This window comes from Candoia aspera, chromosome 4 (genome assembly GCF_035149785.1).
Source record: "Candoia aspera isolate rCanAsp1 chromosome 4, rCanAsp1.hap2, whole genome shotgun sequence".
Lineage (NCBI taxonomy): Eukaryota > Metazoa > Chordata > Lepidosauria > Squamata > Boidae > Candoia > Candoia aspera.
In genome coordinates, this window is record NC_086156.1 from 25,835,659 (window position 1) to 25,849,326 (window position 13,668).

The following is a 13,668-nucleotide window of genomic DNA, read 5'->3' on the forward strand; positions in this document are numbered from 1 at the left end:
ACAAGAGGGACTCTCGGCAGTTTACAATAAAAGCAATCAATCAAAACAATAACCATAAAATATAAATACAAATACATAAAATATAAATACAATTATCAATATCAATATCAATATAAGAATAAGAGTAAGAATAAAATCCAAGTGGCAAAGAGATGTAACTCAGTCCATGTGTGTTAGGAGCACTTTAAGGTGCCAGCCATCCCCAGGATTAACTACCCCCCTCCCCACCCCAAGCAAGGTGACAGAGCCAGGTCTTCAGATTCCTCCGGAAGGCCAGGAGCGATGAGGCTAGCCTCACCTCCGGGGGCAGGATGTTCCAGAGGGCGGGAGCTACTGCAGAGAAGGCCTGCCTCGTGGACCCCGCCAGACGGAATTCTCTTACAGACGGGGTCTGCAACATGCCCTGTCTGAAAATTATACCTTTTCAGAATAAGTAAGAAATATTTAGAACAAAATGTATACCAAAATGTATAGTGATTTGATTTGGAACTTCAATTTGTTGTATGTGTAAGTATGTGTTGCCTGCATAGTATAATAAATCCAAAATGTCATATTTGGAAATAATCAATATGACTTCAAACCATAATGCTCAGAGAACTGATATACTCTCTCTTAAGAAATAGCTGAAGTTGTCAAGATTCATCTGAATGCACCATGACAGAATTATTTTGATGGAGCATGCCTAGTCCTCATGAATGTACATGAGATTACCTGTTCTTCTTAACGAGTTCAGAGACAGTGTACTGAAAGACCATCAAAACATAGATGTAACAACAGCTGTCTAGACATGTGCTGCTCTTATCTTGAGAATGAAACAATATGTACAAGCTTACTGTAACAAGCTAGCCAGTAGTTCAGTACTAAATAAGAATTGCTCTTTGTCCCCCAACCCCAACTGGAATATACATAACTTGTTGCCACCAGCCACTGGCTTCTAAATTTCCTGAGTTTATTCCTGTGAATTGATGCCAAGATTCACAGGGAAAGAACCACATCACATATTGCTCCCTAATTTTCTTTCACACCCACTGCACATCTGCATTTGGGATAACAGGAAATTTTAATTATTCTTTTTTAAATGAAACCTCTAGCATGATGATTTCATTTCCAAAATAAATAAAAACAAGATGGCATCTTCTTCTGGGACAGGAAAGAACCCAGGGAGTTTCTCTGAAAAGTACAGTTGGCGTTCCCATCTCCCCCTTTCCCTGCCTCCCACTTGGTATTAGAAACATCTTTTTCAGTCTGCAGTGAGATTTATTGCTTATGAAATTGACAGCTGACAGGTCTTATTAAAGCCAGGCTTTGCCCAAGAAAGTGCTGTGAGGAAAATCGGAAGCCATTCTCATGCTACTGAATGGTGCCCCACCTATTTGAACTTTGGCCCCTTTCGCCCTTGCAGTTCCCAATTTAGGGGACTATATTACCAGCTTGCATAAGCACCATAGTGAGGAGGGCAAATGTCCAGTAAACTTCTATATGAAATGACTTAGGTTTAGGTTATTTCATACAGAGCACATGTGAAAGGCTGCTTCTGTTAGACAAATGAGTAAGAGGCAAATGGAGATATATTTAGACATATTGAAAAGTAGTTCAGATCCCAGAGCCTCAGAATCAAGAAGCTCAGTTTGAATGCTTGTGCACATGCACTCAGTGAGTTATAGTTCTTATGTGGTGTTTATGGTTCCAAACGCTTACAAAGCTCATTTCTTCAGGGGTGGGGGTGGGGAGAAATGTATGTACAGTATATGAAGTTCTTCTCAAATCACTATCAAAATATGTGCAAATGTGTTCTTAAATGTTAATGTAAACCATCTGGATTCTTAGAAGGTGGGTGGTATATAAATTCATGTAAATCAATCAGTAAATTTCAGCGGTCAGTTTTTGAAAAAGCAGTTCTGGAAGAAGAAGATTTAAAGCAGATGAGGTGTTTCGTATCTCCATGAAACCCTCTACAGTTATTTCTCCCTCTGTGGAGTTCCAATGTGTATATTTATGAAGAAATATTTGAAAGAAAGGGCAGGGCAGGGCAGGGCAGGACAGGACAGGACAGAGGAACCACATCTGGAATGCTTTGGAGTCAATATTGATAACTACTATCCTCAGTGTTAGTAGGGAATGCTTCATGTGACATGGCTATGACTAGGACTGGTAACTTAGTCCACACTTCTCTATATTGGAAAGAAAAAAAGAAAGAAAGAGAGAGAGAGTGTGTCTTGACTGACTAAAGTCATAGTGGGTGATGGAAGTCAATACTTGTGGCCCATCTGATGCCAACCAAGGTATATGGAAGATTATAACTTCAAATGTAAGAAGAGTAAATGGTAATGAGCATGAATTAATAAATGAAAGGGGGGAAAAAAGAAAACTAAGACTTTTAGAAGGATGTAATAGTTTTAGAAGGATGTAATAGTTCTAAATGAACACGGTCTGATCTTGTTGAGTGAAGGTAATATAAGTGGGGAAGAATACATTTAATCATTAATGGAGGGACAAAATGTATGATTGAAAGTATGAATTGGTGTCATTTAGGTTGTTGTAGGTGCATATGAAAGTAGGGGTTGGTGAGAATGAAAAAAACAGACATGAGTTTTAGGGGAAAAAATGTATACATTCTGAATTGATGTGATCCAGGAGAAAAAGTGCTCTGAAATGAATGGATAGAGAGTGCAGAAAAAGGGATGGGTCATTTGGAGAATCAAGAATGAATGAGAATGATAACCATTTCTTAGGAAAGGTATGTTTTGAGTATGTGGTATAAACATAAGTTTATTCATGTCTACAGATGGCAAAGGAATGAATATAAATCTAATCACATGCTTTGATTGTGAGAGTTTCAAGGGTAATGAGATATTCTGAGAATAGACTATTTCTTGGTAGTATCAAGATGGCTCTTAGGGGAAAAATGGACATGAAACAAAAGGAAAGAAGTGAAAGAAACAATAATGAAAGTAGAACAATTACAGAAAAGGAAGTGTGAGTTCTATGTGAAAAGCTATTAGAAGATATTCGCCCAACAGAATGAATGGAAAGTGGACTTAAGGAAAGAGAATGTGGAAACCACTTGGAAGAGAGTGAAAGAATTATCACAGAGTGCCATAACAGTGTGCGGAGTCACACTAATGGGTAGTATGGAAAAGAATGCTTGGTGGAAAGTTGAAATGAAAGAGCCTGGGATTGACAAAAATGCATATAAAGAAATTATTGCTGCAAAAATGAGGATGAGATAAAGATACTTTATGTAGAGAAATAAGATAGTTGCAAAGAATGTAGCAAAGAGAGCAAAGAATGGTTATGATTAAGGAAGACAGGGAACATGCAAATTGATTTTGATGGAAATAAAAATGTTATGAACAGAACAGAACAAACAGTGACCAGTGAAAATTGTTTTGGAAGTGAGTACCACATAAAATGATACATTACTCTCCTACCATCTCAAGATTTCTTCACCTCATTCTTGAAGCCAATTTAGTGGCCTGCTAGGACCAACTGAATTGGAGCAGAGCTTATAACACAGCTTAGAAGCTGGCACAGAAAAAGAAAATTATATTAGATAGCTTCAGTAAGCATGCCAGAGAAACACAGGTTATTGCTCTTACACATTCAGCCCTCCCAAGCATAAAGAATCACACACTTAGACAGATTAGGTTAAGATAAGTAAAATAATTTCTTATGGAGTTTATTGTTGCTTCTGTTACATCCATCTTGGTGAAAAGATGAAGTTCCTTTGTTCTTCTTTCCTTTCTAAATACTTAGTTTTGCCCTAAACTCTCAGCCCTACAGCTGCCAGGAGCTGTGTGGAAGGAAGGGGAATTCTACCACATGGTGCCCAGAATGGAGGAGAGCAGCACACATCTGTGTGCTTGCTTCTGGTGGAGAAGAAGAAAGAGAGAAGGTGGGAGTGGGAGTGGCAACAAACAGCTTCCTCAGAGTTGCATTGTGGGACAACTCAATTTACTTGTTAATTCACATGCAAATGTGGCATGCTGGATTTGCCAGAACTTCCAACAATTCTGTGGATGGCATTTCTTGGCATTTCTCAGTCATGATTCTCTGTCCCTCGACTTCAGCAGCAGACCTTTTAAGGATTAGGTTAGTTAAGGGTTTGAGTCCCAGCTGTTCCCATTAGTCCATGTACATCTAGAATATGATAAAATGGAGCAGATACTTCAGATTAATTTCAATGAATATTAGTACGTAAATGGATCCATGATTGAAAAGTGTGTTGATATTTTTTTGCTGTGAACTGCTTGAAAATATTTTATAGAGTGACCAAAGTGAGTTAAAATTGTCCGTCCTTCCTTCCTTCCTTCCTTCCTTCCTTCCTTCCTTCCTTCCTTCCTTCTTTCCTCCCTCCCTCCCTCCCTCCCTCCCTCCCTCCCTCCTTGCAGTGGAGTCTCTTGATATATTTTGCCCCATTTGAAGCTTTTTGGCTTCTACTTTTTCAGCATAAAAAATCATCAACAACATGGTAATATATGCTTGTAGGTGTAATCTATTCTTCTATGTAATGCAGTGTTTTCACAGTGATAATCACCTCAGTTGGTGTATAACAGCATAACATGAAGCAGCAGGGAGAAGGGAAACTTTTGAATCTCGTACAGGATCATCATATTTTGGCATTCCTATTTGGCAAATGGAGGAGACTCAAGCCTTGCATGACCATCCAATTGCCCTTGCAAGTAACAACTAAACAGTTAGTGAAAAGTTTTAATCTGCATTCAGATTTTTTTGACATTTTGTGTGTTTTCAGCACCCAGTCTACTGTGTAAATGTCGTTGGAACACAGAACGCTCACAATCTCATTACCGTTTCTACAGATGGCAAAATGTGTTCTTGGAGTTTGGATATGCTTTCAACTCCACAGGTGGGTTTGTTTTTATTTACGCAAGAAGAAAGTGATGGCTGATACCTACTTAATGGAACATCATTCCTAAAAGCTAAAGCCTCACATCCTATGCAGACTAAAACCCATGGATGTACTTTAAAGAGTGCAGCCTGCTTCCAGCAATTGGCTCCTCTTAGAGCCAAAACCCATTTCCTCTGCCTCAAATCATGTAATTAGGGTAATACGTTAATACGCAGGTCAGTTTCAAGTGAAAATGAAGTAATCTGTTCCAAAATACAGGTAATCATGCAAGTTGCCTGAGGTACATATCGCGCTTACTCTACAACATTGTTTAGTCAGAATAGATTTCATTGTAGTGTAGCATATAGTGAAGGTGTAGATTTTCATTTGAACCCAGAAATTGCTATAAACAAACAGATCTCAACAAAACTTAGACAAATATGTTTTTCCTATCATCACAAATTATTGTTAGGCAATCTTCCCCAACCTGGAAACCACTAAATGTGAGCCAGTAAGGAATTTGGGAGGTGGAGCCCAACCCATCTGTGGGCATCAAATGGGGACAGCAGGGGGAGGGGAACGACTAAGATTTATAGGGCCAGCATTTGCCAGTTTAGAAAATAATAACAGTAATGTATGTGATGCAGTTGCTTAGGGATAACTTTTTATCTCTAACTTTAAGAAAAGTTGTCTGGAAACTTATTAACAAACACTGTGAAACAGAATCCACTTGTTTGTTCAATTCATACATAAACAAGGCTGAGGATTTATTCTTTATATGAAAACTCATATAAGGATAGGGAACAAGGTCTACCTCCTCCCCCATACTTCGTTACTTTAAGCAAGTTTATTCTACTGCACCTCTGATATCAGAAATGAACCAGATAAATTTACTGAACCAATGAAGAGCAGTGAAATCTAAGGGAGACAGAAGTGGGAAGGATTGTGTTTATCTCCCTCATAGAATTAAGTTCATGCAGAGCAGGGGTAGGCAATTTTTTTTTTACTGGGGCTGCATTTAAAGGCATTGGTCAGTGAGCAGAACATCAGTTGGTGGGATGATGAAATGGGTAGATCTCTGTCATGCACATGAGAGGGGTGAGAGGGTGTGGTGTGTTTACATGTTGAAGTAAAATTTTCTTTATTCTCTATTAAGCCCATTTGAGACGTACACTGCAGTTTTATGTGTTTATGCATGTGAGTGTATGAGTGTATGTGGATCCCATCTCAGAAGAGTAGAAAATATGGTGGTGCATTCAGACAGAACTTCAGGATAGGTAGATAGGTCAGTGTCCCTTTCAAATATTGAAGAGATGGGCAGTGCAAAAGATAGGAAATAAGAAATTTCTAAATTGGCTCTTTTTGCCTGGGTAAGAGAACAATAGCTTTTGCATTCTGTACTCTTCTTCAAGTCATAGAGTATATTCATAGACTATAGGGGTTGGAAGGGACCTTGGGGAGCATCTAGCCCAAGCCCCACCCAGGGTGGAATCCATTACTACAGCATTCCTGACACAATGTAATGGTATGTGAGAATGATCTTGGGAGACAGGAGGAAGAGCTGCAGCCTAGACAATGGTCTGATAAATGAAATCTGAGTCTGAAGGGGTGGGGATGGAGAAAGCATCTCAGAAGGGACCGTTCCTAGTTTTTGGGAGAATTAAAGTAAGGGAGAGGAGAGGTACTTTCAGACTTGCAAGATTCTGTTACTGTAACCTTACAGTAAAGGTGGTGTTAGTACCCGTGGTTGGTGCTTATTATCTGTACTACCTCAAAGGGCCGACATAAAAAAAAAGATATTTTTCTGATGAGCAACCAAAATCTACTTCCTTGTAAATGAAACCCATTGTCTCTTCTTCTGGAATACCTCTAAACACAGCTGCTACATCTTGTACCTGACTGCCCTTCAGATTCTGGAAGACAACTATGATGTTTGTCCACAGTTTTTTCTTGTGCAGGCTAAAATACCCAGTGCTTCCAACTGTTCCTCATAATTTTTTTTTTCTTTCCAGGCCCCTTATAATCTTTTTTGAAAAAAAATATTGGGGAGATATAATAAACAACTATAACAATAACAAAATATACTAGTGATTATACACTATATATTTAAAAACCTATATAAACATACAAGAAAAAGAATCAGGAAAAAAGATAAAATAAAAAAATAAAATGCAAATCAATAAACAAGGGATTTACAAATGTCATGGAGGGTTTAGTTTTTCAATATATCTTTAGTTAATTAACTGAATATATTATATCATTTTCAAAGACTAAAAATCACTATTAAGCACTAAAGAGAGCATGAATATCAGTAACCATGATAAAAACATACAAATCACTGAATGAGATTATAATTCTATCTGTATTTCTAAAAGTCTGTTCTGATTTGGAAATCCTGAAATGTTAAAGTGTAAACTTTAAATATAAACACATTTTGGATATTGTACAAATCCATGTGTTAAATTATAGCCTAGGAATTTCCAGTTTGAATTGCATTCTGGATCAAATTTACTTTTAAGATACAAAGTTATTCTAGACATCGAAACATAGTCCCACAACTTGGTTAGTTGTTCTTCCAATGTGGAGATCATATGACTTTTCCTGTGAAAAATACTGTATATACAGGTAGTCCTTGCTTAATGACCACAATTGGAACCGGCAACTCTGTTGCTAAGTGACATGGTTGTTAAGCAAGACATCATGGACTTAAAACCTCATTTTTGCCATGGTTGTCAAGCGAATCACCCATGGTTGTTAAGTGAGACATCACATGACCTTGATTTGCAATTTTACTGCCAGCTTCTCCGTTGACTCTGCTTCTCAGAAGTTGGCTGTGAAGTGCATAAATGGCAATCATGTGACTGTTGGACACTGCAACAGTTGTAAACTCCTGCCAGTTTGAAAAGTCCAAATTTTGAACACGTGACCATGGGGATGCTGTGACAGTCATAAGTGCGAGGGCTGGTCATAAAATTACTTTTTCAGTGTCTTTGTAACGTTGAATGGTCTCTAAACGGCAATCCTTAAGTGAGGACTTCCTGTTATAGCTTTGCAGCTATTAGCATGCAAAAAGCTAATTCAGTATACTTTGAAGAAATACATGTTTTAATAAAGTTTAATAAAAATATCACAGGATGAAATGGAATTCAGTTTTTAAAATTTCTTTCATTTTGGTGTAAATCATTTTACAGAATTGTTCTTTATAACATTGCCACCAGATAGGATTCAGCCAACCTGCTTACTACTATTTCCATCAATTTTTAGAAAATGAATTAGCCATTTTAGCAATGAGAACTGGAGTAATATACCAATGCTAAAACATCATATATAAATTTTCTCCAAATACAATATTTGGGGTAAATTTAATATTCCTCTTGCATTAAAATTCCCATTGATGCGTATCTATTGCTATCTCTAAATTCTGCATCAATTTAAACATACAGCTTTTTCCATTTCTGAGTCATACTTCTCCAGCGGTTTATAACTAAGGCCCAGTAGATGTTTCCAGTTGTGAGCTATAATATTTTCAAATTCAGTCAAGTGCCTTAAATGTTCCCCCTTGTTTCTCCCTTTGACTTGTTAATTTCTGTCCATGCCATTCTTGGCCAGTACTTCTCTAAGTTTTTGAAACTGGATCTCTTGATAGCTGGTCTACATAGACAACTATGCTCTAATTTTTTTTTATGTAGTATCTGGACTCCCAAGATGACATAGTCACTCCCAAAATTCCAATGCTTTTGTCTCTTCAACCAGCTTTTCCTTACTGGTTGTAATGACCAGAACGCTCGAGCATTCACTCAATGACAGTCCAGAGACTTTTGCTCATTTAATTGTTTAATGAAGTGAAGCATTTGATACAATGTAAAAGTTGCGAATGGCGTTTCCCATGCGCTCGGCAGTTTAAAATCACACAAACTTCTAAATCCCCTCCCTTACTACCCTCCAAGGCATGCACCTCCCCGTATCAGCAGATGGCTTGAACACTATGCTGGCCATTAACCTTGGGCACAGGTATCTAACCCAAACAAAATAATTCACACTCCAGTCAAAGTCCCCCTCCCTGCTGATGACTCATATTCTGCTGACACGGGTTTGATGGTGATGGAGTCCGATAAACATGTTCTGGCAACATTTGATCGGGGAGTCTGACACTGGGTAGGATCAGATCTAGGAGTATGCCCTCTTCATCCTTCTGCAAAACTAAAGAGTCAGAAAGGCCATTAAGGAATTTTGGGAATTTCTTTCATTGTCCAAGTTGGTTGTACAACAGATAACTGGGTAGTTAAAGTTTCCCTGTCCTGTTCGGACTACACAACCAGGCAGAGCAATATCAAAAATACTCTTTATTAATAACTACTTACAATAAATAAGTCCTTGATAAACGAAGACTTGGGTTCAACGAGCCCAACTGGAACTCAACAAGGCAGCGGACAGGACTTCTAACTGGAATGGGAGGCTGAATGAGGCTGGAACTCAAGGTGCTTCTGCAATCGAAGGCAACAGGTCTCGAACTGGAACAATACTGGAACTGCTCTGGTGCTGGATCACTGGGTAGCTGGAGACTTGCGTTGGACTGGAAGCAGCAACTGGAACCTCAGAGCAGGACTAGGAACTGGGAGCAAGGCTGGACTTGACTAGAAACTCTGGACTGGGTTGAAGACTTGAAGCAAGACTGGAACTCGAAGCAAGGCTAGACTCGGTTGGGAGCCCTGGACTAGACTGAATTCTCTGGAGTGGAGACTTGGAACAAGACTGGAAACTAGGGACAAGACTGGATTTGGCTGGAAGCCTCAGATTAGGCTGGATTCTCTGGACTGGAGACTTGGAGCAAGGCTGGGAACTCGGGACTAGACTGGACTCAGCTGGAAGCTCCGAACTGGGCTGGATACCAGATCCTGAACAAGATAGGTGTGAAATGCCTGGACACGACTGAGCACATGAAGCCCGGTTGGCCAAACCCGAAGGCATGTGGCAGCGCTGCAGTTTCCAGGTATGAAGAAGCCGCTTGGAAGATCGTGGAGTTTCAAGACTGGAAGTGAAACCCAGACTGCTGGGCTCAGCGAGCGAAGGACCCTCGATGACAGCAGAAGCAGGATTCAAGTCCTCTTCAGAGCGGAGCGAAGGCGCTGATTCCCCCTCGGCAACAGATGCTGTCTCCGATGCAGGTAGGGACTCTTCCGTGGAAGCTGGAGGCTTGGAGGATCGGTTGTCTCCGGAAGCTCGCTCTTTGTGGTTCTGCCTTTTATCCCGATCCTTTGCATGCCTGGACCCTTCTGCAGCCAATCGGGCTGCCTTCTCCTTTGCGCGCTTTTCTGCCCATCGTTGGCGCATGCTGATTGGAGGATTCAAATCCTTCCCCGAATCTTGACCAATCAGCACCTTGAACTCTTCCCGCATTGCTGACTCATCCTGGAGTTTCACTTTCCCAGTTTCAGCATGGTAAGTTTCCAATTCCTCCTCTGACTCTGAAAGAGTTTCACTTTCTGAGTCAGAGGCAGGCTTGACTCTGACATTCCCATTATTACTGTCTTTCACCTTCCAGCAAATTCTGTAATCTGGTTCCGGAGAAAATTATCCAGATTTTCTGTCTGGGTTGGTGGTATATAGTACACCCACACAGTAATATCTTTGTTTTTGTTTTTGTTTTCCCAGTCCCTTGTAGTCTAACCTAAATGCTCTGAACTGGACCTTCATGCTCAAATTCCTGGACCTCAGTACATGAGTATACTTCCTTTACATATAATATTACTCCTTTTCAGTGGTTTGTTTCCTTGGAATGAATTGTACCCTTCAGTCCTTGCATTCTGCTCATGAACTTTGTTCCATCAAATTTCAATAATGCCTAGTAAATCATATTTGCCTTCCTTCATTAAGACTTCTAGTTCTTCCCATTTTTCCTCATTCTGTGTGCATTTATACAGAGATACTAAAATCCTTGGGTCAAATAACTTGACTTATTCCTTCGTGTATTTATATTAATTGAGTGCCTCCACATCCTGCATGTCCCTCCAAGTCCCATTCTCAGTACTTGGTGTTGCACAATTTTCTGGACTCCCTTCTTATGGCATTTGGCCTAGTTTAAAGTCCTTTAGATCAGGTTTGCAAGGCAATTTTGAAACACATTCTTCCCAATTCTTGTGAGGTACACCCTATATCTTGCTAGAAATATCTCAGAAATGTGTCCCATTATCAAAGCATCCAAACAATTTCTCTTGGCGCTATTTGTTTACTCCCAGTATTCTTTCTCTTCCTGGGCCATGCAGGAAAGAGTGGAGAAAACACTGCCTTCTCCTACACTACAACTCCTTCATCCTCCTGCCCAGCACTTCATAATCATTTGTAGTTCTTCAAAGCTGTGTTTGGTGGTTTCATTTGTCTAAGAAAAAATCTGGACAGCTCTTAATAGAGTTTAGAATGCAGATTATTATAAAAGCAACATAGATTCAGATGTTGCTTCAGAGGGAGACTTAAATAAGGCTGCAACTTACTTTGAGTAATTAGTGTCACCTCTACTGGAGGAAGATTTTTGCAGATAGAAGGGGAAAAAACCATGATCCCCAGAACCATAGAGAATCCTCTCCATTTTTCCCACCACTAAACTGATCAGTATAATCTCTTGATCAGCAGGAAACAAATAGCACTGGTAGTAGGAAACCAGTGATCTTCAGAGAATTTCTGGAAATAAAAGAAAGCTTTCTTGCTTCCTTTCATCTAGGCTTCCCAGCAATACTGTTTAATATTATTAGATCCTCACAGCAGGAAATCAGGGATCTGCAGGTGGATTGTTGGGGCTGGAGAAGTCTCATTACTTCCCTCTCTTTTCCCACCCTTACTGTGCTCAGGAAATGACCAGTTGAAAAGAAATGTTTCTAACCTATTTTTAGGAGAGTATGGAACTAGTATATAATAAATCCAAGCCAGTGGCAGTTACTGGAATGGCTTTCCCAACCGGAGATGTTAATAACTTTGTAGTTGGAAGTGAAGAGGGCACCGTCTACACAGCTTGTCGTCACGGAAGGTACTTTTCCCCCCTTTCTTTTGCTATCCTGGTTGTGCTTATGGCATTTCTGTAGATTACAATGTAGTAAAAGGGCTGAGATCATGCAGGAGATTTTCCAGTGCTTAATGCCTTTGGGCAACTTTTAATAATTCTGATTTTACCTGGAGCAGTGACTCTGTGTGAGTCCACAAATGTTTATGTCATAATAAATTGTTTGTCTTTAAAGTGCTACAGAACTGTTCATTGTTCTTCCCGAATAACTTACTTACCTCCATAATCGCTGTTTTTGTGGGGAAGGAAAATGCACCATGTCTGGATGAGACAACCAGTGACTGCATGTGTATCAGTGTAACTTATATGCTGCTTTTCAGAACAAAGCCTCCAAAGATGGCTAGCAAAAGATAAAGCAGCTTTTAAAATGCTTTTTTAAAAAGAGAATGGATTGCTGACAGCATGCTCTTTAAAGCATATATGTAATGTAATGTGCAGTTTAAGTTTTAGGTCAGCTACATAAATGAAATCTGCTCATGAATAGTTCCTATTTTAGAACTTCCCTGACCCTTACAATCATCAGCTGTTTTTTCATCACAAAAAGTCTGCTATTCAGGATGTCCTGTACGTTTTATTAAGTAGCTACAGACTATTTATAGAAAGTTCAGTAGTGCAGTAAGATGGTTGTTCTTCTATACTTAAAATGATATAAATGTATAGCTACTAGATACTAGATGCGGTGGTGCTGCGGGTTAAACCGCTGAGCTGCTGAGCTTGCTGATCAGAAGGTAGGCAGTTCAAATCCACGTGACGGGGTGAGCTCCCGTTGCTAGTCCCAGCTCCTGCCAACCTAGCAGTTCGAAAACATGCAAATGTGAGTAGATTAATAGGTACCGCTTTGGTGGGCAGGTAACGGCGTTCTGTGTAGTCATGCTGGCCACATGACCACGGAAGTGTCTACGGACAAACGCTGGCTCTTCGGCCTTGAAACGGAGATGAGCACCACCCCCTAAAGTTGGACACGACTGGACTTAATGTCAAGGGAAACCTTTACCTACCTACTAGATATTAAGATTCTTTCAGTCAGATGGATTGAAAAAGCCATGAATGCTATTAAAAAAAAAAAGGAGGTCAGTGCTTTCACTCATGTATCTCAGCCACAACTTACACTAGAATCATTGAAGCCATTGTTAGTTTGCTATGGTCATCTTCTTACCAAGAACTGGTGATCTTAATCTTGTTGATTTGGAAGACAGAATGCTGATATCACAGAATTTTCAGTGAAGGCAACTGTGAAGTTAGCACCCTAAGAAAAATAATATTTTCTACTTTGAATATTTCCTAAATGACATCTTTTTTCTCTACAGTAAAGCAGGCATTGGAGAAGTTTTTGAAGGTCACCAGGGCCCAGTGACAGGAATCAACTGCCACATGGCAATGGGTCCAATTGATTTCTCTCATCTATTTGTCACATCATCGTTTGATTGGACTGTCAAGTTGTGGACCACAAAGGTAAGAAATGAAATTGGGAAGGCTTGCTTTGGCCTCTGTCCTCTCCACCAATTGTCAGGACTAAGCAAAAAGGGATGGATGGTGTCCATGTTACAGCATTATACCAGATATAATAGTTTCCCCAGGAATACTTCAGTAAAGTAATCTCTTCAGAACTATTTTCCAGTAGTTTCTGGGTAAAAGAAAGTGGACCCAGAAGACCCTGTATGTTCTCTTCCCCTCTTCCTGTCTCACATATATTCACCCACCTATATTAGCATATATTTTATTTATCCATCATTCTTTCAGTCTCTCTCTTTCACAAACTCATATTACT

General features: G+C 39.6%; 1 protein-coding gene across 4 annotated transcripts in view; it reads left to right on the forward strand.

Annotated features, from left to right (window-relative positions):
- The window catches only part of DYNC1I1 (dynein cytoplasmic 1 intermediate chain 1), a 194,489-nt gene that overhangs the window by 133,818 nt on the left and 47,003 nt on the right, over nt 1–13,668 (forward strand). For all 4 annotated transcript variants that reach the window (XM_063303660.1, XM_063303662.1, XM_063303661.1 and 1 more), the window contains 3 exons: nt 4,754–4,867; nt 11,734–11,867; nt 13,208–13,352. In XM_063303660.1, coding sequence (XP_063159730.1) covers nt 4,754–4,867; nt 11,734–11,867; nt 13,208–13,352 — 393 coding nt within the window. The remainder of the gene's footprint in view (nt 1–4,753; nt 4,868–11,733; nt 11,868–13,207; nt 13,353–13,668) is intronic.